This window comes from Chionomys nivalis, chromosome 24, assembly GCF_950005125.1.
Source record: "Chionomys nivalis chromosome 24, mChiNiv1.1, whole genome shotgun sequence".
In the NCBI taxonomy this organism is placed as follows: domain Eukaryota; kingdom Metazoa; phylum Chordata; class Mammalia; order Rodentia; family Cricetidae; genus Chionomys; species Chionomys nivalis.
Genome location: NC_080109.1, coordinates 36,742,962 through 36,768,298, shown reverse-complemented (window position 1 = coordinate 36,768,298; position 25,337 = coordinate 36,742,962). Strand labels below are relative to the sequence as shown.

General features: G+C 39.7%; 1 protein-coding gene across 7 annotated transcripts in view; it reads right to left on the bottom strand.

The window, feature by feature from the left end:
- Mecom (MDS1 and EVI1 complex locus) overlaps positions 1-25,337 on the bottom strand; it is a 557,609-nt gene that overhangs the window by 16,633 nt on the left and 515,639 nt on the right. For 2 of the 7 annotated variants that reach the window (XM_057757213.1, XM_057757217.1), the window contains exons 6-11: positions 20,358-20,505; positions 18,969-19,125; positions 12,980-14,336; positions 10,651-10,738; positions 6,388-6,414; positions 852-1,018 (exon numbers count right to left, since the gene is read on the bottom strand). In XM_057757213.1, coding sequence (XP_057613196.1) covers positions 852-1,018; positions 6,388-6,414; positions 10,651-10,738; positions 12,980-14,336; positions 18,969-19,125; positions 20,358-20,505 — 1,944 coding nt within the window. The remainder of the gene's footprint in view (positions 1-851; positions 1,019-6,387; positions 6,415-10,650; positions 10,739-12,979; positions 14,337-18,968; positions 19,126-20,357; positions 20,506-25,337) is intronic. The other 5 variants (XM_057757218.1, XM_057757214.1, XM_057757215.1 and 2 more) reach the window with 5 other exon arrangements.

Here is a 25,337-nt window from a genome sequence, read left to right as displayed (position 1 = left end):
GCATGCAACTCCTGTCGTCTCTGGCATCTACAGTTTGAAGCAAAGTCGTCCTAAAGTTATAAATAACTCTACCAATAAGGGCTGCATTAGGAGGCCTGTCTAATTTGCTCACGCATAAGTGAGCAGTTTATGAAAATAGGCATCAGTCCGGATGACCCCCAGAAACTTGCTTTATTAATTCCATATCTTCACACTCACAAAGCTGGAGCGGACAAGAGGACCTAAGAAATGCAAAGAGTTTGAGATTCTGGGTTGGTGGGTATATATTTCAACTGGAGAGAAAGGAACAGTGTGGCCAAAGAGTAGAGAAATTGATGTGCTTGAAACAGATAGCACACAAGTATCTGAAAATAATTGAGAAATCATTGAGCATAATTTATTAGGGAATACAAAAGACACATAAAGGAAGCTTGCTCATCCCTTCATGAGATCTAAGAAATTTATTAAGCAGTGTTCCCCACTTACAGACTTTGTCTTTTGTGAATAGCTTTATTCAAAATTCCTGCCATGACAATTGATAAATATATGATTGAAGGCAGTAATATTCTATATTTGCATGAAAATAATTAACTTGAAGGAAAATGCATAACTACTGTGAGACAAGAAGAGAGCATCTGCATTGTTTCTGTATATCACAACCAAATGGTCTGTATTAAAATTCTTTTTTAATGATAGTTTTTTTTTAAATCACTATTTTTATATATCACCAAATAAACAGCACTTTGAAGTACCCGGAATCTGTCATGGCTGATATTGATAATTTGACAAATTATCAAGAATAATTTGTACAGCAAACAACAGGCTGTTTTGAACCAAAGGGAAGTTTTTTGGCTGCCATTAGCTCCGCATACCTGCAGGTGTAGCGCTCTTTCCCCTTCCTCAGCAGGTTCTCGGGCAGGGTGTTGGGAGGTGCTCTAAAGCTGAACATAGAGGGCACCGACTGAAGGAGCTCACTGGCATCGGGCTTCAGGGCGCTGAAGCTCTCCAGCTTCTCTGCCATGTTCTCAATGGCTGACATCTGAAAGGCACAATCCCAGACATCTTTGCTTCTGCAATGATCGCTTACTAACCAAGACAATACTCCGCAAGAAGACTTCAGATCCCTACATGCCGTAGGTTCTGAAGGAGACTGGAGGGCATCAGTGCCAACCAATCAGGAAATTGATGAGAAGCAGAGCTAGTTGGACTGCTTCCACAGTGCCCTGGTTAGGCTACACCATAGTGACGTGATTGAGCAGTGGCATACCCCAAAGACATAACAAAACAAAATCAGATTTTATCTAATCGGTAGCCCTGTACTACCGATATCAACGAGAAACTGAAAATTTTAGGGAAAGGTGCTACCCACCATTGCTGGATAACTAAGAATAAAAGAGCCGTGGTGCTACATGAGAACTGAAAGCAAGAAAGGACATTAAGTCTTCAAAGGGTGAAGCTTAAACAAAATGTATGTCATCCAGAAAGAAAAGGTTCAGTGTGTAAGAATCGCCTGAGGCTAGGTTAGATTAATATCAGGATGATCCAAAATTTTAAGTGGGATCAGATTCAAGAAATTTTGACGAAATGTTCATTTGTCCCAAGCAGATATAGTTTAAGCTGAGTTTATGATATCGTAAGACAATTTCACCTGGACTAGATATCATCATACAAGGGGAAGGTTCCCATTCTTCAAGCCACGCTCTCTCCGTGGACTCAATCAGTCTCGTATGTTTTGTTTGTCATCCACCCACTGGAATATTTGTGGGACTGACTTGTAGAGAATTGTGTTGGTTTTCAACTTAGCTTGATTTTTATTGTCTGCAGTTACATAGATTCTTCTCCTCCTCAACTTTCCCAGTGTTGTCACCTCGGCACTCACATTTTATTCGAGAACCTGAACTACAGAATTGTAAACAGACAACTAATTCTCGGGCCAGCTTGTCAAATTAACTCACTTGGTTCTCACGGTGTTATATGACCAAGGAAACACCAGTTAAAAGTTCTTCAACTGCAAATACACCTCATAGAGGCAATGGTGGTGGACACAGGATCCAGAGAGCAATTGCAAGCCCAAACACCTAGCCAGTCAGAAGCCTATTTTTTTTTCTGCCAGGAATGTATTTTCCATGAACAGTTAAAAAGAAAATCTAGCATGTCTACCTGAAAAGGAAAAGTAACAATGTATGTGCTTTCTAGAAGCATAGCTAGGCAGAATACCATGAGCGTCATAACCTAAAGTCAAATCTCAAACGTTACTTTCTTCTCACAAAGGATGTATTTTAGGTTGGAGTCTTCAAATGACTATTCATGTTCTAATTAGCTATCTTTCTTTCTTCTTTATCCTGGAACCTGCTCGCCCATTTCATGCCCGGACTCCTAATGCTAGCTACAAATTGTGTCATACAGGGTACCACTGCCAATTTGCCAAATGTCTTTCATCAAACACAGCACATAAAAAAAAAATCTCAGAGGAAAGTCAAGATCCATTTACTTGTCAGGCGACAAATGTGAACGCATTGGGAGGCAGTAAGGGCTCTAAGCTCAAGGGTTTGATTCATAATCACTCAGCTGCTAAAACATTCTGCACAGATGCAAGCGGACAGCACATCTGTCACTGTGAAGGATTTTGACACATACTGATCACAGGGCAAAGATAAGGAATGATGACGCTGCTCAGAGAGGTTGGAGGAAAGTCTGTCCCTGCCGAACACAGTCATTACCCCGTTCCAGCCAGTATTAGCATGCTCACTTTATTTATTAAAAATCAATTCAGAAATAGTTTATGATACTATTTTATCTGCATTTATTCCTTCTAATTGTTCCTTGTGGAAAATCATTTTGATAGTCTATCCACCATGGAATAAATTTCTGAGTGAAAAATAACCTCTGGTTTACAATCCGACTAGCGACAACAAGCAAGGGGAAGGGTCGCAATGTTCTCATGCATTGCGAGGGCAGAGAAGTAGGTGAATGGCTGGTGGTTATAGATATTTTATTTATGTACATTTAATATTTGGGTAATGTCTCATTATCGTGTAATTTTAAAGAATTTGAATGTCCATCTTGCTCCCACTCAGATGCCTGAAGCAATGTGTCTTGAAGAGACACGTTTTCACTTTTATAGAAAGCAGCCTCGTCATGACTGTTATTAGTCTCAGCTTTCATCTCTAGCACACACAAACTACAAGTACTTCGAGTTATTTGGGAGCGATTGGCTGTTGGGAAATGTGTCTTGCTTTAGGAGCTGTAATACTAGATCCTTTCGAAGGAAGGTCAGTGAGATTACTTCACCTCTAACAGTTTCAACGTGGCAAAAGCATCAACAAATGAGAAAACATAGTGTGGACTCAATAGCCACATGATAGCATCCTCAAAGACAGTGAGAAAAGAGCATCCATTGTCCAAGAACCTCTCTTAAAAGCCACACACACAGCTTTGACTTCTGCTGTCAAATAAAAAGAGGATAAAATTGGGATGGAGAAGGGAAAAACAAGACTATGGAAGTATAAGCATTAAACAAACACATAAATATATGTATACACATGCACACATTCATGCTCACACATACTCATATAAACATACATACAGACATATACATACACATGCACATGTGTGTGTGCATATGCATACGTACGCACCACACGTGAACATGCATGCGTGCACGCACACACATGCTCACACATACTCATACACACATATATACACACATAAACAAACACACGCACATGTGTGCATGCACATGTGTGTGCGCACATGCACATACACACACGCACACACACATGCACAAGCGTGTGCGCACACACATGCTGCTTAGCTAGACACCACTGAAGAGACAGGAGAGTTCTCATTCCATTCTCCCTTTCCTATTCCTGGTATTTTCTCTTACACCACTCTTGATTAAAATGACTAAGTGGCCCCTGTTTGAACAAATAGAAGTGATTTAGACACCATCCTGCTGTATAGTTTAGCAATTCTGTGATCAATGCTGATCTAGCCCTTACTTAGTGATACTGGATTATCTAATACATGGGCCAAAGCCTCAGCTTTCTATCTGTTCTGATTCATGTGATGTTCCCCCAGAAGAAACATATCTTATGTAAAGATAATACATTTTGATATTTGTTTTAAAGTCTGACCTGGTATTTTAAAAAGTTGAGATAAAATAGGATGAATAGAATAGAAAATAGCTAAATATAAATTATATTATTTAATTATAAAGTATAATAAGAATTGCAATACAATGAATAAAAATTTAGGGAAATTAAAGCAAAGAAATTACCCACTGTATATTTTAGCATTATAATGCCAAATAATATCTTAGACTAATCTAAGATCAGCAAATGACAGGTTTTTTCCAATGTAGTAGTAATTTTTATTTGCATATATATAATAGTTGTTGATAGTATCTACAGTCAGATGTCTGGAAAAGGAAGTTATTTCTCTCCCTTCCAGTCCCCAAGAGGCTATTAACTTTATACTGACGCAAACTGTTTAGAGGCAGTGCCCTAGCTCCTTCCCCCAAATGCAGCTATGCCTCTCGTCAAATAGAGTTAATAATGAAAAAAAAAAAATTTTCTTCAGGCAAGATATCACCACCAAGGATCTAAGCACTTATCTTAGCATTTATTATTGGAGTGCCGATAGCTGAGGAGCTGAGAAAGTTTCTCATCGGAACTATTCAGTGACAACCTGATTATGCGAAAGGCTGTCTGTCCAAGCACACCATGAGTTATGTGGACTAATGATGCCCAATTAGATTACACATGACTTTATCATAGAATAACTAACTATTCATAAACAACAGGCTGGGAAAGTTTGTGGAGTCAGAAGTTTTCTATATTTGCTCACTTGATAATCTTGAGAAACCCAGAGCCATGGTCATTTGGGGGAGAATACTCATATTTTATGTTTATCTCACTTCATAGATCAAGTTTAACAGTCATGGCTACAAAATCACTGAGAGCTATTTACCACCAAGAATTGTAAGCCTGTGTCTTCAGTATGTATGGCAAGTATCTACTTCATCTCACCAGTGTGAATCACAGCCTTGGAAATTCCTAGGTGGAAAGGCGTATTTCCAGACAGGACAGCAGTAACACAGGATGCTACAAAGGAGACCTTGCCTGGACTTTGAATTGGCTTTGCCAGTGGATGCAGTCATCAGTCCTAAGTGTTGGGATCAACATCATAAGCTTCAAGCAGTTACAAAGGTGGCAAATGCCAAAGTCGCACTGTACTTTAGGAAAGAGCACGGAGCTCAGAACAGTCCTCTACTAGAAGGACAGGGGAGGAACCCTGAAAACGCAGGCCAGTATATTCCGAGAAAACCCGCACTGCTTGTACGACTTGGCATAGTTACACTAGTGGCTTCCACGTTTTCTCACCTTTCCCTCTATCACGCTTTCCCCTCCCTGGCAATACACATTTTTATGCTTTCTGAATACATGTACTTAATTATTAAGCATGCAACAACAGTGAGAAAATTTCTCAATTCATCACGTATTCCACAACAGAGAAAATGGAGGAGCCCCTGGTTAAAAAAAATAATTAAGATGAATCAGACAAAGGAAATAAGTACAGGCTAACACAGTCTATCTAACAAGTGTGACTGTGGTGACTGTGGGGCAAACTTCCCCGAGATTGTTGGTGTCCCTATGAAATGAGCCATTGCGATGGGTGATGTAAACACCGGAAGACTTAAAGGGAAAGCTGACGTCTATGTGACTCCCATCCGCCAAGTTCTGTTTGGGGGTAAAATATAAAATGAGAATATTTTTCCCTCCATGTATATCTTTCTGTATAAATAAAAAAATGAATGAATGAATGAATAAATAATAAACCTACAGCTAGCATCATGAGCAGAAACCAGATATACTTATACATTCATACAAAAGTTACAGAAATGAGACCTAATTCTGAAAAGACCATTCGGTATTTAGGTACAATAGTTTAACGTTAACCTGTTTCCAACTGGTAGGAACCATTCCTGCCTTGGGATAGAAGAATGTGAATTCCAATGTCAGCCCTGAATAGTTCAAGTTTTACCTTACAAGGGGCTTTATCAAAAAATCTGTAATACATTGTCCCCAAATAATAATGGGATCTGCTTAATGATTCATTTCAAAGCCTCCCATAGAAAGTCTATATAAGAACACTTTTATCAAAGCATAATTACGTGGAATTATGGAATTAGTGCGATTTAACTAATAAAATCATTCCATGAGTCATTTTTAACATGTTATATTCCCCGTTATATTGAGAACATTCTGCTGTTGGATGAGCAGGGAAAATGTGTGCTCCAGGCTTCTCACTGAAAGGAAAGCTCTGGATTCTTATCTGCTCAGCAAACAGATTAACCTCTTTTTTTCCAATGCTACATTACTTTAGTTAAAAATGTAAGGAACTTACCCATGTTCTCTGGTCAGGTAGTGGGAACTGGTAGCAAAATTGAAGCAGAAACAGAAAATTACTTCTGTGTTGGATCTTTACTGCAATCTATCCTTTGAGAAATGAGTATTTATGCTAATCTGATAATGTTTACTTAGCATGTAATTCTATCTTGAATTCTAGAAATGAAAATTAAATCTATGTATAATATTGCTGAGTTTAATAGAAAATTAATCTATTTCCTAAGATTAATCATAGACCCAAGTTTGATTGGAAACCAGAATGTCCACCGCTCTAAGAAAGCTACCTACTGTGTGCTACAGAATTCATAAGGCAGGGCATCCCTTTCTTCTTATTCATTGCAAGAGTTCCCTGTCATAACCCAGTCTGCTGCATCTCTATCATATCATTAATACAGAAAATGCGGCACTTACTAAAATTGGAATAATTACATAACAAAAGAGAATGTTGTTGGGAATTCTGTGCTTGACAGATTGGTACTTGGAACACAAAAGTATGGAAGAGGGAATGAAAATGTTATAGTTACAGTGACTTAGATGCTCTTCCAAAAGGCTGCAGTTTTTACTCTTCAGAAGATCACTTAGTTGGGAGATACAGGACTTGTTTCCATAAAGGTAGTGGCAAGTATGAAATGTGGCAATGGGAAAGACGTGTTGGAAGCAATATAGCATATGAATGGCAAAGGGCATGTGTTGTCCCCACAGCCATGCATAAATGATAACGTTGAATACGTTTAACATATTCTCAGCTCCTCAGAATGTAGTAAAACACACTCAGGAGATTTAAGTAAGTGAATAAGAGAGAAAACATAAGTGACGGGGTCTTTGATATAGATTAAAAAGGTCAAATCTGAGAAAATAAAAAGTGACAAAAAGCAAAAATAATATTAAGAGGTCAGGAAAACCCAACAATGGATAACGGCCACCGTTACAAGGGTCTATCACCAAATGAATTTTATTCCAATTCAATCAGCTGTAATGTGAAACACCCTGAGTAGGGGTCAAAGAAGTGGACAGTCTGGGTCATCATTCAGTGATGTACCCTCTCCATCACACATCTTATCGATTGTGATCATTCTTTCTTTTTCAAAATTCTAATTTAAACTAAAGCACCATGGGTAATTTTCAACATTGTATCCAGGGAGAGACTTTACAGTGCTCAGTACTCCCTTTGGTCAAGTAACTCATTCAGCAGGTGAAGCTAAATGAAGGTTGCGTAGTCTTCTAATGGCCTCCTAGCACAAACTGCTTCCTCAAGCACTGAATGAGAAGACTTAGGCTTTATCTCTTAATCTGGACATGTGTGAGCATGTATCTTCTTAATACTTGGACATCATTTAAAACATTGTCATTCTCTAAGAAGCAAGAGAGCCTAACAATCTTTCAGCAAAATTTTATGATTATCTATTGCCTTGCTCACTTATTATTGTCTAGAGATTGAGTATGGGGATAGATTGTGTTTTTAAAAATGCAAAATTAGGCTTCTCCATGGCGTGCCACTACTCAAACTTGGTGTATGCGTTCATACTTTTCTAAAGCAATTAAAAATTGATATCCTCTTTGTTGTGTGATAATTCAAGAAACAGACAGTGGGTGTCTGTAATTTCTAACTGTGATTCAAAATATTTTAAATGGGAAGTAAAGAACCAAATGGTCTTAGCCAAGCATGTATTTAGCAGTCCTTTGGGTTGGCTCATGACATAGTAAGGTCATGCCAAGGGCACAATGACCATCTTTCCAAATATCCCTGGGTACATGGGGCAGCCATGCTTGAAAAGTCATGACTTAGAAAGTAAGATCAGGACATAAGAAAAGTCATTCACTATAATGGCTTTATGCTCTCGATGTCCGTACATTCAGAAGAGTCTCCCTTAGGTCCTTTCAGAGACCACACAGAGAGCCAAGTATATCCTCTCTGTAAATCTTGTAATCTAGTCACCCTGAAAGGCCAGGGGGTCTCATATTATATATAAAGAGGTAAACAATCTTCCTCAAACCAAAGCACTCTTGCTAATTGCAAGTAGCAATAACACCTTGTGCCTCGGTTATTTATTATTCCAAACCCTTGGCTTTTATTAGTTGTGGCTATAATAGAACTGATCGAGCACAAAAACCAAACCAATCCTCTGGGACCTGAAGAGTTTCCCAAGAGAAATTGATCCCTCCAAAGACCACAAACTTGAAGGAGAGCCGAGCTTCTCTTGCGTGTACTCCAGGAATTTGCCCCCTAAGTATTACTTACTAAAACTTCTAGATCCCCACAATAGTTTAAAAATAGCTTGGGAATTAAGCACCCTGAATATCTACCTCTTCTTTTCCTCCCAAGTCCTCTGTAGCAGCCCACTGTCCATCACATTCAACATTGGCATGACACAGAGACCTATTCCAGAAGGTAAGAACGAAGTATACTCCTGTGTTCCCACAGGTATGCCTGAGTGAGACTGTGGGAGGGGGCGTCACTGTGCTCTGAGCTCTGGGCACATCCCTTATCTGTTTTATTCTTTGTTACCTTTGAGAATATTAAAATATAACACACTCCTTCATATTATCTTATTAAGTATCTGAGCATTCCATATTTTTAACACAGCCCTATACACATGCAATTATTGGTAAATGAACTTACCCATTTTATCAAGTGGCATATTTACCTAGGCTAGTAATAGTTTTCAGATGGCATGGGCATGTTAAAATCAACTCTTCCAGAGAGTTTTTGTAGAGAAGAAAACCAACACTCATAAGACCAAGTTGCTCAAAGACACTAAACTAGTTTCATTTTTTCTTCATCCTATTGTGACCTAAATCACTCAGCTTTGAAGTGCTCAATTACTAGATTTGTTATATTATTAAAATACGCAAGCAATTTGATCACTACTTTTAAAAGCATATAATAATAATATAGTGTCGCGTATGCTTTATTTATAATTAGAAGAGAAAGTATCAGAGAATTGCATTTTTAATACACTATCTGAAACATGGAGCATATTGTATTTAGGCTTATTATCCCATGAGCCCTTGCAAGTGTCATCTAGGTCAGTATAAATATCAGATATTCAGTGCTAAACATTTACCACCTCAGTACTTGGGTCTTTTCCATGTAGGATTAGATAAACAGTATTAGTCCTTTTTCTTCCTAAATAAAAGTCCATGGCTGGAATGTTTCAGAAATTTTTGATAACTAAGCATATATTTTTCAATTTTGATTAGAGTAAGAATTTAAAGCAAAACAATAGCTATTTATAACGAAAACAGATATTTGTATCTTTGCTCTCTACTCTCGTTTGGTATTAAAGACAATTGAAAACATGAGGACCAGACAGCAGGTAAGATTCCTAGCCCAGGAAAAACTAATGAATCTACTATAGAAATTGAGGAGATTTTTCACAAGTTTAATTAGAGAACTATTGTTTGTGGTTTGGACACATTACAACAGAACAAATTTATTTACTAAATCCTCAAGCATTTTCATAAAATCTTCGGTATCATTAAAGATCAGAGCTTGTATCATTTAAACACGAAACAAAACAAAATGTGATTTAAAAAAACAAAACAGATTCCAGACATTATGGTTACACTTTCAACACAATTCCCTGGCTGTGGGTTGATATGTAAACCAGTTTTGGGAAACATAATTAAATGGGTGGCAGTGTAGAGAGGAAGCAGTGAGACAGAGCTGTTCAGCGTGCCCCCTTGCAAGGAGAAACTGTATGTATTTTGATAAATGGGCCTGGCCCCATTCAGTAAATAGCACTGTGTATTGTGGTGAATTCTTGTGCAATTACAGACCTTCACTGGAATGCCCAGTGGTGTCGAGATAAATTCCTTCACCCTCTATGGTAACAACTTGTCAGGTAGACTCATTTCCTGTTTTTATCTAAGCACTAAAAGGACAAGAGTGACCCTTCAAGAGGCTGGGACACGATGCAGTATGATCCATATCTTTGTGTCAGGAAACTTTAAACACAAAAGATAACTTCAATATTTATTTCCTCAACTGAGTTCTACTCACTCCAATGTGCACTTTAGCTCAATAAATAGTTAATGCACATAATAATTTAACACCCAAACTATGTTATTTTTACACATATACCGAAAGCTTTTTCTTTCAAAAGCCTGGGTTTTAGTCCCGCTAGAATTTCCTGTGTTCTTCCACATAGCGTCATAGGAAATCCTAGTGTTCTTAAAGTTTCTTTCATTCCATTGCACCTGCTTTTTGGGATCAACAAGTTAGTTTACAAGCTTGAAATCTCAAATCCAAAATACTTACTTGTGGGTGAAATAAGAACCCCGGAGAAGGTCTCAAGTATTTTTCTTTCAGAGCTTCAAGTGGGTCGGTGAGCTTTCTTTTCTCTACTCTGAAAGGTTAAAATTAGATTGGGGAGGTGAATCAGTCTTGCTTGTCAGTCACAGCACAGTCCCTGTCATTCATCACAGCAAAGCCAATGGCAGCTTCCTTTAGGAATGGCAAGAAGACCTCTGCTGGGGAAGGATACATCAGGCACTTCTACGTGTTTAAGGGGAGAAAGACCCTTTACAACAGAAAAACCCTACTCAGTGACTCCAGTGGCAAAGGAGTTTGAAACACGCAGAGTTGCTGAGTTACGGGCCTCTCTACAACTTTAGGACTTTTCCGTTTCATATGCGACAAGAATATCTGAAGAATTTGAGATGGTTGGGGGAAGTAGGGCAATTTAATTTAAGCCATTTTCTACCAAAAATTACATCTCCAAATATCCACTCTGGTTCTCTTAAATTTGCCTGAGAGTGAACTTCCAAGTTAGCTGTTGATATTCAAGATATGCTCAGATATATATGTGTGTGAGATGGGTATATAAATAGACGAATTCTTCACCTCTCTGTCCTTCAAGGTTTAGAGATAGGATGGTCCACATCCTATCTGCAGTTAGGTACACAGGAAGTGAAGTAAAATGGACTAATTTTCACCAGCCATTGGCAATTATCTTTTAAAAACTTTTAGGTAAGTACACTTTTGAACTATAACTGAAAGCCAGACATAGTGCGCACTTGGGAAATGGAAGAAGAGGTTAGGAGCTAAAGTTCATCTTTGGCTACATGGTGAATTTGAGGCCCATTCTGGGCTACTTGTGTAAAGACCAAAACAAAACCAAATACTTTGAAACAGAATAGCTATGAGTTCAAAAACTTTATTTCTACTATGTTTTACATGGATTATTGTACTTATTAAAATAGGCATTAAGAGGTCAATTCCTGGGTAAAATATCTGGAGGCTGCAAAACTGAGCTTCAACCCAGACTGGCAGTAATTAGGGTTTAGAGCTTTTCACAAGAACTTTGTCTTTTATAAAATGAAGGTTTGGAGTCTTGGAATTGAAGACAGAAAACGGGGCTGAGGATGGTCCCAGATGATGACACAATAGAAACTTTTTCAGTGCTGAAATAAGAATTTGGGAGCATAAGGACATCTTGGACTATTTTCTTTGTCCTCAGATATGATCTTGTTACAGAGCCTCCTGCGGGCCTCAAACTTATGATACTCCTGCCTCAGTCTCCCGAATATGTGTTACCATGTCCTTTGTATTGTGTTCTCTTTCTCTTGTTGAAGTGGGAATAGCTTTTCATACACTAGCAAGCTCTCCAAACACTCTAGATAATATGGGTAGAAGGCATTGACTGATAAGGACTCTCAGTTCTAGCACTGAGGACATCCATAAATACTACCGAATGAAAGAATCTCACCAAATCTCTTCATTCAGAAATATTGGGTACAATATGAAAATAATCCTATCTTAAATAAGTTCAATAAAAAGTCCACATGGTCCACGAAGTCTTGATAATATTCAAAATTTTAATTAGGAAGTAAATTAAAAATTCTCATAATATGTAAAAGGTGTAATAAATATAATGGTTAAATTAAATTAATATTCAAAAACCAAATAATTTTTAACGATGATTGTTATAGTATGCCACCAAAACATATCTTATTAAACACAAATGCTTTACCTCTAGAATTCATATATTAAAGGAAACTGGATAATGATGATATTGAATAGAAACGTATTTTAAGCAACTTATTCTATATACAAAGCCATTTTGGGATTAATATTTTACTTACTCTGGATTCTAAGAGATTTCTTTAGAAAGAGAATATGAACAGTACATTCTTAGACATATCAGTGGGTCACCACAAAGGAGACTTGGGCTGTTCTAGGTCTTGTGTTATACTAAATAAGCAGTCCATTTTCATGCCCATGCGTATCTGTGCTAATCCTTTGGGAGCCTCATTCTTCTGCCACTTGACAGTTTGCTTTAAAGATGACTTTCTCATATTTTCCACTCCCCAAAAATGTTTAAAAATAAGTTTATTGTCAAAATAAAAAAAATTTCTGTGGTCCTATTCCAAAGCCTCAATTTCAGAGAAATCCAAAAATAAGTCCACACTTAACCTCTCAACTTCTGAATAAAATTTGATTTCTCAAGATTATGCCTCATCCACCACTGATAACCACAACAATAACAACAACAAGTGATCTGGAAGAGGAACTACTGACAAAGTGTACAATCTCGGTTTCATACATATGTTTTTTTTTTCCCAGCATCCTCTCTCATCATCCTTACCTATAAATGGGGTCCATGAAGAAGGGAGTAGGTCTCGCATGCTGCAAGGAGCCATCTGAAGTCGGTCTTGTTTCCATATTGCTTCCTTTCTTTTCCCCAAATACATGGTTTTTTCGGGGTTCAGTCAACTTTGTCCCACCTGCTCTACTCCTACTGCCCATACTTAGATCCAGGGGTTGGTCTTGGCTTGTGGCAGGTGTTGCTGGAAGCTTCGAGGGGACTGAAGACAAGGGTTTCTCATCCTTTTGCTTAGTGGTGAGGTCAAAAGGGGACTCAGAGCTTCCCTTCTGCAGTTTCTTTACTTCACTTGGTGATTGGGGTTCCATTTTCAAAGGTAACGACCTCAAGTCTCTATCAGGAAATGGGTACATTGATTGAGAGAATGCTGGAAAAAATGGGAGGGGAAACATGGAAGGGTAAGGTAACGCTCCGACTTTTTTGTCTTGCAGCCCCACCAGTCCTGTGGAACCAAAGTATTTTTCAGCAATAGACGCAATAGCCTTTATAGAATCATTCACAGCTCCTGACACCGCGGTTTGCTCCTCTACAGATGCTGAGAAAACGGAATGATTGCTGTATTCTTTCTTATTATTTATTGACGCCAGATTCTGCAGAGGGCTTACTTTGTCTTTGAACATTTTACCATTTTCTTTACATTTCTCTTTATCACTTTCAAGGTCACTTTCCAGATCAGAGCTCGAGGTTGTCTCCAGGTCACTGCCACTTGGTGTACTGACATCATCAAGGTCACTACTCTCTGACTGCTCACTGATTTTCTCAAGGGGCCTCTCTTCAGAGGACCTCTCGGGCAGCAGTTCCTCTGGCTTATTGTCCCCTACAGGTGGGTGTTTAGACAGTGCCTTCAAAATATCCTGTGTAGCTGGCAGTATCTGAGGATGTGTCAAGAGGGGACTTTGACATTTGTTTGACTGTTCAGTACTTGACAGTCCTTTAACAGGAGGACTAGCAGGTATCAGAGGAGGCCTGTGGTACAAGCCTGAAGGAAACAGACCAGGAAAGCTAAAGGAAAATCCAGGAGCTGTTGGAAAGGTAAGACCAGCAGGATGCCTATTGGTGCCAAAATAGTCAGCCAGGCCCGGGTTGGCATGACTCATATTAACCATGGACGTTTTATCCATAGCTGGGGTTCCAGGAAGTGAAATGCCTTGGCCAAAAAATCCACCTGCCGCAAAATGGTTCTTGCCCTCACAAAACCTCCTGTGTTTATTTAAGGAAGACGTAGTGCTGAACATTTGTCCACAGTCTTTGCACTTGATTTGGGTTCTGCAATCAGCATGCATGCGCTTATGACGACAAAGGTTTGAAAACTGAGTATAGGATTTATGGCAGACCTCACCTGCGTGCAAACAACAAGAAAGAGTCTCAGGCTTTATGACAATTGCTTCTCAAGTCAGCAAGTATCTATCACAAGTGCTTTACCCAGAATGGTTACAATTAGGAAGCCAGGAAAAGGAGCTGGGAGTCCAGACTGGATGCTCTGAACATAAAATAGCTTCCATTTTACTAGATTCCAAAGCAAGGCATTTCATTGACAAACGTCGGCAAAGCAGCACAAATACTTCACACAGAGAACGCAAATGGTTTTCATCCCCAAGGCACAATATTTTGCATAATATTTGTGTGCTTAAATATTTATGGGAAAGTCACAATCCAGAATGCATTGCGTCTTCCACCTGATTACTAACACTAGTAGGATCTGAAAAATTAAAGACAGATTAAGCACAAAAACTTCAGAGCACTTCAAACAGCCTGCCTTGGAGGCATCAGGGCAACAGACAGCCTTCCCCTCATCCACACACTTTGCCTTTATCATCTCTCCGTGTGGGAAAGGCTGTGCCCCCCCCACTTCATTAGGATTGTATCGTGTACTCCCATCATTCACACATCAAAGCCACACAACAATGCACATTGTGTATTGGGAGACCTTTTTAACAATCATTTTCATGATTCGAGAAAGACTGACATAATTTACAATGGCTCTATTTTAAGCCTGCAAAGGAAACTAAATTGAATGTAGCCCATCCTGCATTGCTGGTTCCCATGAACTATGAGCACGTCCTCTGACTTCCCCTCACACCAGTGGTTGCGCTAGCCTTCCTGCGCATGAAACCCCCATCCTTGGGAAACATGCTCACTTGTGGCTGTATCTTCCTCGGTTATCTCAGGGCTTGACTTCTGTGTGTTATGGCCAAGTATGGGAAGCCGAGGGGAGGACCGTGAAAACGCTGATCCTGAAGAACCCAGCAGCCGGTGTGGTCCTATACTAGCCCCTTTCACCATGAATTTGACAATAAAGTAGCATGTCCCTCTCGCAGATGTGCCAATATTTCTAAGTATATTTTAAGGCCAAACTTTGTAACCCTTCAGCCTTTCAAGTAAGACTTTGTTCAATTTGAGTCTTTTAGAATTATAATATCGAATTGCTAAGTATCATCATTTTTTCAAAAAAAAAAAAAACTTTGCTGTCGATGAGTTACTTTATGCGTGAGCTTAATTTAATGCCTCCCTGCATATTTTATATAAGTGGAAATATGATATACTTGGCTGGTAATTGTTGAAACAAATTGATTTCAAGAAAATAAACACAAAATTTGACAGACGCTGCTTTCAAGTGATAGCTGACTGTGGGTGCAGAATTGCTGAGTCCAACACGTGACTCGAAGCAATGATGATTTCTAGAACAGTTCATGCCACGGGGATTTTATAGAACTCAGTCAAGCAAAACTCACTGGAGCTTCGTCCCCCGCCTCCCCCCAACAGGAAGTGCTTGGCGATTGTGTTCCTGTTTTCTGCTGATGGAGACTAAACAGGACTGCCGTACATCGCAATCAGGACAGAGCCTTGGCCACACTGCAGAGACTGTCACAGGATTTAGTAGGAAAAGAAGATGGGGTGACCGCGTCTCAGATTCCTACCAGAGTACACTGGCCAGTCTGTTCTAACAGCATTTCAATAGGCTCAATCAACACACGTACTATTTATGCTACCTAATACATTAAATAAAATCACCACATAATTGTATGATTGTGATTCAGTTATGGATAATTCCAAGAAAGTATAGATATATTATTTTATAGAATGAAGTCAAGCAAAATTTATATATATATATGTTATATATAAGTTTTATAAATATATATACTTATATATAATTGGAATTGTAAAAATACACTTTTTAAAAATAATCAATAATCTATCCTTTGGGCACTAAGGTACTATAAGAAAATGTCTTAATGGGTAAGTAACCAACTGTAAAGACAGGAGTTGCAATGTTTTATAAATAAAATGTTGCTAGGTCATCTTCTTTTCTATAGCAGGATGACTTTAAGAAAATTCACAGTGTCTATGTTGGAATCACATAAGATGTAGTTGATTTGTCTATCTGGAACTTCTTTACAGGGTGAGCAGAGTCTGTGTCGATCTCTTAACATAGAATCGGGGTGTTTCCTTAGTCAGGAGCTTTGTTTATCACCCTTGAAGACTCGGATGCAGACATCAATAACCAGGCTCCAGGTCAATGGTTCAACTGATGTTCAAGTCTACACGCAACTGCAATTTTCTCAGCAACAAGGACTTAGCCTCCAGTTAACATTGCATCTTTCTCCTTCTTAAACAAATGAAGAGGTACTTTGAATATATCCTGTCTATTAGAGCATGTGGTTTCTATTTAGGAAGGCTGGCGATTGCTGTGCAGGCGATGAGTAATTGCCTTAGCGCTAGGGACCCTGTGCTCACTGTAATAAGAGACAGTTGTCATAAACACACTACTGGGGGCAGATCATGGTGTGTGGCCTTCGAGGAGGAACCAGATAGCAGTCATAGGTGAACCTCCACCCTTTCAGCCTCATGGCAACTCCTATGTTTAAACCCTTTGTTCTGAAATTGCCTGGCTATTATTTGTAATTACTCCATGGTTCACTGTCAGATTTGATATTTGAAGAAAGCCATCTGCTATTTAAATTTACCAATAATTGCTGAGAATGTATTCAAGGGAAGTACTGGATGCAGACTGAATAAGAAAGGACAATCTCTGAAACTGGAAAGCGGAACAGTTGACTTTAGCATGGTTCAGAGCACGGACCAATGTGCTGAACGGTGGAGTTGATGCTTTCTGACTTTAGTCTTCAAAAAGAGATAAAGTACAAAATAGGTGATCAGAGTTCCTTGTGATTTATTCTGTTCTTCTCACCAAAACATAAAACTTACCACATTTATTTCTAATGAGTCTGAAATAAATTAACTAATATAGTATGCTCATAGCACTTCCAAGCGGGCTTGTAGGAATTATGGCCTAGACGATGAATACTTTCTCTCTCTCTCTCTCTCTCTCTCTCTCTCTCTCTCTCTCTCTCTCTCTCTCTCACACACACACACACACACACACACACACACACACACACACAAACCTCTAATTCCTATTGTCTACATAATTTCCCATGTTCTAGCAGTCCTTCCCCAGGGAGTTCAGGGCACCCTTTGTTTATCTGCTGGTTGTCTTCGCTCCGCCCAGGGAACAGAACAGCTAAGCAAAACAGGACTCTCTTGTGCACTGGAAAAGGAAAGACGAGAACTTTTGGCACTTGGAAACACAAAAGAAGGCTGTGTTAAGGCAAAGAACAGGACGGTTAGTCTCTGGCAACTCCACGTTGGCACTGAGAATTAGGTGTTTTGCCAATCGATTCTGTACTAGAGCCGCAGCTACCTGCTCCAAACCACCAGTGCTTGTCAAAATAAATAAATAAACAAACAAACTGAAGGGGGAATAAAACTGGTTCTCATGCAGTTCCCAAAGCAGAAAGCCACAGATGCTGCCAGGTGCTGGTAATGATTCAAGGAATCCCACCCAAATCAGTTTAGAAGTTGGTAGCACAGCTCCCTTCTTCCCTGTATTTACACACCTACCAGGGCAAAAGAACAAAGAGCCCCAGAGCTGTTGACTAGATAAACCGAGAACAAAAGGTTTACCTTCTGAATTATTGGAATGATTGCCGCATAACCAAGAAACAGACCCACAAGGATGAGCAAAAGAAAATGAGCTGAGTTTTCTCTTTCTTGAAGTGTGCTACTTAAGTGCTCGGTCCAGGAGCGTGCCAAGTAGGTGGACAGAGGGATGTCCCCTGAAAGTGTGCACCTTGTATATCTGCTTGAGGACAGTACTTGGGGGAAAGAACCTGTCCAGCATTAAAGAGAAAAGACTCTGCTTTTTCAAGTGGCCCAGAACTACCAGTCTGCAATGGAAGCAGAAGGAAGAGGAGGAGTGAAGAGCATTTTATCCCCTCCACACATGCAATCCCTCATCTACCCCTCTGCACACACGTTCCAGCATCTACCCTTACACACACACACACACACACACTCCAGCATCTACCTCTTCACACACACATTCCAGCATCTACCCTTACACACACACACACACACTCCAGCATCTACCTCTTCACACACACATTCCAGCATCTACCCTTACACACACACACACACACACACACACACTCCAGCATCTACCCCTCCACACACACACTCCAGTACACAAACAGCAACATAAGCCTTCTTGTCTGCCCAGCTTCTTCCAGCTCCTTGAGGTCCAGACCAGGTTTTTAATCACTTAATGATATCCGTTATTGGCTGTTTTACCAAGCCACGATCATTTACAATGGGAGATACACCTGATCATCTTGGCTAAATCCTACTACCCAGGAAGGCTCTTTTCTCGTTATTTAATCACTTCCTTTTTCTTTACCTGGTACTGACTCCATCTATTAAAAAAAAAACACCCCAAGGATTATAGGCGAAATGCTTTGGATCTGCTTATAAAATAATTTCTTATATAAAATAACCCTCCTACTTTGGACCCAAAAAAGCTAGGAGGGCAACCTCCTCCCACCCACCATGGCCGTGTGCAGCCATGCTCCAGAGTACAGAGCCCTTTGAAGGAGAGACAGATGTGGAGAAGCCGGGGCATTTAGAGACTTACAGATGAAGGGCTTCACACTGCTGTGGATGTGTTTGTGTTGCTTGAGGCCTGATGACGTGGCAAATGTTTTACCGCACTCCGGGCAAGCATGTGCCCGGGCACCGACATGTTGAGACCGAATGTGTCGCTGAAGGTTGCTAGGGTCCGTGAAAACCTGCTAGGAAATGAGTACTGATTAATCCAGAAACTTCACTCATGGAAACAAGAAAGAAGACCAGCAAGAGCCCAAGGAGAAATTTGCTTTGTCTTGTTTTGGCCTAAGACCAAAAGAAAACTGTATTTCCAAAGTGCAAGGAACTCCTTTAAGGAAGAAACCAGGAATTCTTCAGTTCTCTGTGATTGTAACAGGGAATCCATTAGTGTCAGATACTGGACCACATCATGAATAGACTATCAGGCCAGAGTCGAGCAAGGCCTCGTCCAGATCATCATTAAAATTACATTTTAAAATAAAGAACATCTCTCTCTCTCTCTCTCTCTCTCTCTCTCTCTCTCTCTCTCTCTCTCTCTCTCTTACACACACACACACACACAATTTGGAAGATTTTGATGAAAGTACCCCAAATTTATTTAAATAATTTCCCTAAGAAGTTAAACTCAAACACAGTGTTTCTTCTGCAAGTTTCCAGAAATCTGGAGCTTTTCCTCTGGACATTTCACTAGATAAAAGATGAAAACCCAGAGGTGCATCCAGAAATAAAATGCCCTTGAAGACTATTTCAAATGTTCCAGTTTCCACTGCCACAAAAAGCGAGAGGAACAGAAAGCGACCATTCCAGGACATCTCTGCACTCACTGTAAAGTACAAGAACATGGAAGTTGTGGACAGTCATTGCTGTAGCTCACTCTGTGCCCCAATGGAACACTGTCATTTCACCTGCGTGCTGTGTAGCCCTGATCGCTGAAAGCCTTGTACTGCTTGGTGAGAACCAAATTATGATTTCCAAGAAGGATTAGACTGACAAACCTGAAAGTTTGGAGTCTCACACTCTTTCTGAATAAGCATTCTGAAGGGTTTTGTGACCTTCCTCACAAATTGCCATTAAAAGAAATAAGTAATTCACGTTGGATATAATTTTCATTTCCCATGAGGCTACAAACCAACCCCACACGGGCAAGTCAGTAGCGGAACCATGAATTTACCAGGGATGTCTCACATGTAGTTCGGGAGCTCAGCATTAAGTCCTACTTCCTCCCTGACAGAAACAAAAGGGTACCCACTAAGTGTTTCTATGTGTTCTGCTAATGCCTTCTAGCACAGGACACTCACTCTGCTTTGCTGAAGGTATTTATAGTCCCCATCTCAAGGCTTTTTCTATAAGTATAGCAAGTGATGGATTAAGAGAGAGGACAACAGGGAGAGGTGAGTAGCCTACAAATTCACTGTACCTTGGCACAGTTTTCACATTCATAGTGCTTTCCACTGTCATGTGACATCTGGTGGCGAATTAAGTTGGACTTCCAGTTAAATGCCTTGGGACATTGATCACACTTGTATTCTCTCTCCTCGGTATGTGACAACATGTGCTTCTCCAAGCTGTTAAAAGAATAATTGATTTAGTGAGAGGCAGGGACAAGGAAAACATTCACAAACAGAATTATCCTTTATTCCTAATTCAATTGGCAAGGCAAGAATTGAGAGGGAAAAACCTGAAGCGAGAAGGAGAGAAGAGGCGGACAGAGGCATGTGTTAAAGCTCCAACTGTATTTCCCACCAGATCAAGCCCTGTAGGAATAAATCTGACACACCTATCAAGGATTGCCTGAATTTAGGACTATGATAGAAAACTGTCTATCTATTATAGATTTCTGACATAATCTTAATAGCAAAATTGATTGGTGATATCTACTTTATTCAAATATAAAACATATTAATAAAATGCTTAAGGACATGAGGTAGGTATTCTCTCGAATATATGTAACCTCTAGACAAGAAAGCGTTTATATTTCTGGTCATATAGAAAAGAGAACTGAAAGTAACTTCCTATTATGGCCCTGACACAGGTGTGTGCGTGTGTGGATTGATACATGGAGAGACAAGGAGAAAGATAACAGATGATGACGACAATAAAAGCGGTGAATGCAATGATGAGGATGAAAAACAGAAGACAGACAGACAGACAGATAGAAGATGGAGTATAGATGGATAGAGAGAGAGAGAGAGCGAGAGAGAGAGAGAGAGAGAGAGAGAGAGAGAGAGAGAGAGAGAGAGAGATAGACGGTGGAGTATAGATAGATAAATCACAAGCTATAAGGGAAAGCATACAGAATTTAAGTAAAGATAGTATTGACTGCTAATGAGAGAAAAACATGAAGTTCCTTACAAGATAGTTTGTCTACATTTTAAAGTTTAGAATGTTTTGGTTTCGTAAGGTTTTGGCTTTGTTTTCTAATTTGGTACATGACTCTGCACAAATAGAATGAAAAGCCAGTATACATAATATCTGCAGTTAGCAGACACCTGCAACATTTTTGTTCATTGGCCACACTGTCTGTGGAATACTAGCTTACACGCTCACATAGAGAAGGAGCTCCGGGAGTCAGCCTATGTCCATTCCGATACAGCACACAATCTAGGCTCCGAACAGTTGGTTTTTAAAAGGAGCAAGAAAGCGGCAAGTGATATCAAAAGATATTAGGATGCCAATTTGAAAAGATGCACATTGTCCAAAAATAGTCCTAATTAAGCACCAATAACAGTGAGTCTTTTTTTTTTTTTCTGAGACAGGGTTTCTCTGTGTAACAGCCTTGGCTGTCCTGGAACTCATTCTGTAGACCAGGCTGGTCTCAAACTCACAGAGCTCTGCCTGCCTCTACCTCCCGAGTGCTGGTATTAATGATGTGTACCACCACTGCCCAGCAGCAGTGAGTCTTTTAACAAAAAGGATATTCAAAATTTACAAACAAAACCTTGCCAGTCACCCTAACAGTATGATTGGTGTGAAAACTAGGAGAAAGCACACAGACATCTCAGGTTTTCCCTGTGATGTCAACTCTGGGGCAAAACAGACAAGCAAGAGTAGGAGTACACAGACTTAATTAATCCTTATAATTCATTAATTAGTTAATGAATCCAGGTAATCTGCTGTATGATTCCTGATATAAATAAATGATAATATCAATTATGCAAGCTGTTAAACCAATAAATCCAAAGCCCAGGCCAGATCTAGGATGTAGTGATGCCTTTATGGACAATGGAAGGAAAGAAGAACAATGTTAGGTATCACCAAGGATATACAAACAGCAGAATTGCAAGGAAAAAATGGTCTGAGAAAAATAGCAGGAGAGAGATAGCCTGAGAGGGAGACCCTGACAAGAGGAACACTTACTAGATTAAAGTAGACATAATTCTGTCAGTCAACAGCATACACAGACCTTCTGTTCATAATAATCCTATCAGATTTATAAGCTCTATCAGAATTATAACATCAGCTTAGTATTTTAAAATGCACTACCAAAATAGTGTTTCAAAAGTCTTAACTTTTCAAACATCCTGTCTATATATTTTTTCTTAAGAAAAATATATTATCCAAGATTTGTTTCAAACACTCCAAAATAGGTAGAGAAGAAAGACAAAACAAAACTTTTGTCGTGATTGTGGAAGCTGAACATAGTGGTGCTTTTAAATTCACCGTCCTTTCTGATTTGTGCCTATTTGAAGCATTCCACAATAAAAATCTATTAGCACTGCCAAGAAAGAGTGTTTAATTTTCTGTCTCATTTTTCTGTGAGATCAGGATTCTGTATTTGAATATTAACTAAGACCTGCACTAAGATACACTCCTCAGCAGTTATGAGTGGGACTGGTTTGTGAATAAAGCCCCGACTCTCATATCTTCATAAACTGAGAATGCTTTTCCCACATTCGTTTTCCTCTATAGCTTCTTTCCTATTCATACTGGCACATGGACTCACTCTGAGGCCCGTGAGCCAGTCCTATAGCAAACCCTGCTGCTCGCCCACAAGTGCTGATGCCTCACTGAAAACAAAGTACCTGCTGGGAACAGGGACGTGGAGCTGAAAGGAAGACCCCATCTTTACCTGCACTATGCCATCCTGTTTGCAAAAGATGTTGAAAGGTAATGGATGAGGGAGGACAGACCTCAGGAACAGCGATGAGCATGAGCTGCCATTCCTACAAACCACTGCAGTGACTGGGAGTGCGCTATCTTCAGGAACAAGGAGGGCACGCCATTTCTGCTACAAATTCCAGTATGTGTATCTGAAATCCGGATCCCTGCCTCCCAGAGGCAGAAGACTGTCATGTGTTCTGAGACTCATTCTTCCTCCTGATTACGAGGTTGTGGTCTAGTTCTGAGAGAATGTTGTGAGCACATAGCACTCCTCGGGGGATGACAAAGCGAGGGAGCCTTCCCTTCTTCCCTTCTTCCCTTCTTCCTTCTCTTGTGTAGCATAAGACACATTATTGTCCTATGGTGTTATCACTGTCAAATACGCTGATAAAAGGGGGTGTGGACCATTTAGATAACTCAGTCAGTAAAATGAAAGCATGGAGAACAAAGTTCTTTTCCTAGCACCCCAACATAAACAGGCTGACATGGTGGCATGCATCTGAAATCCAAGACAAGAAGATCCCTGGGCTGGGCTCACTGGCATCAGCTGGCCTAGCCTACTCTGTTAGTCTCAGGCCAAAGAGAAACCCTGCCTCAAAATTTAAAAAGAAAAAAAAAAGGTAGTCAACCTCCAGAGAATGATAGTCAAGGTTTCCTCTGTCCTCCTCATGCATGTGCATATATATGTTCATATAGTTATACATACATGTGCACACGAACACTTCCCCCACACACCCTCATAGCCCTCACATGCGCACCAGGTAAGAGGAAGGGAAACAAGTTTTCAAAAAGCAGAAACTGCATTGCTTCCATAAACATCGAAGCGCTTCTGCCAGCCATCAGACTTCTCTACTGTTCATACAAATTAATAATAGTGGGTGGAGCTTTGGTCAGCATCCCATGTTCTTAATCCCCTGCCCATATCTGGATTAGTTTCAAAGATTTTAGGGACAAAAAGATGGCTCAGTGTAAGATGCCGGGGATAACTAACACATACACACACACAAGAATTTTACATATTTAGATGGTATGTGCAGAAAAAAAATGTCATATTAAAGAAGGCTATCTCTTCGGTTGACAAGATTAGCAATAATGGCAGCATTATAAAGTGGGAAATACCCAGGAAATATAAATTTGGGGCAGGGCTACAGTATATAAGTCTATGACCATCTACAACACTTGGTGAAATGGTACCCAACTGCATGATAATATACTCTTTGCATCTGGCTGGGCTTCCAGAAGGTAAGTTTGGAGGGTTCTATACTGCAGTTCACCCAATGACTGACTGGCAGTTGCCTTCAGCATGAAATGGAGTTACCCGAGGCTGTTGCCTGAAGTTGAATAGATCTTGAAGGTCCCTCCTAAGAACGCTTGCTATCTACTTTCCAAAGGAACTGGAAACTTCAATATTTTTTTTTGCACAGTTCTTCTCTTTGAGAGAGAGAGAGAGCCATTCTTCCCTTTTAAAACACCAAAGTAAAATGATTCATTTCTGGTCCAGAGATACCATTTCTTTGTGTGAATATTTTCTCTTCTTCCTGGCATCTACTGGTTTTTATTTTATATAATATTGGGGCATGATTATATTTAAGAGACACTGAATGATTTTTCATTATAAATTTATAATTTACTAACCATATATGTATTTAACTTAATGATTTATTCTCTGCAGATTTATATTTATAGAGTGAATTTGAAGGTGTTAGGGAATCTCTCTTATTTTCCATTTTCTTTTCTCATTAGTAATGAACTAACTTGTACTTGAAGCTAGAGATGTATCTATTTGATTCAGCATCTTTGAGGAGAGCCATTGAGAAGTGGTTATACTTCAACGTCTGTTAGTCACTCCTACCTAAACAGAATGATGTTTGCATGAAATCCTTTCCTCACAGAGGCTGAATCAGGGGGAAAGAATGCATGGCAGTAAGAGGAGGGAAAGAGAAAGAGGGGAGGGAGCCAGTAAGGACAGACTGAACAAGAAAAGGCTAGATGGGGTGAGAGCTGTGTCGAGAGCCTACTCAGACACACTCTGGCACAAGGCCGTTTGATGCACAGCCATCCCACGAAAACATGGTAGGATGTGTTCACTTGAAAGTCAACTGTGTATTCCAAAGATCATTTCCAGATTGAAAAAAATGAATGCATTTATTAAAATCTTTTGTGAACCAAAAGCAAAAGCTATTAGGTAAAAATATGCAAAAAGAAAACCCATTAGTATCTCTGAACATAAGGTTGCATTTTGTACCATAATTATCAACACAGTCTTTTAAAGGTAGGCTCCAGTGTTGTTGCTTCC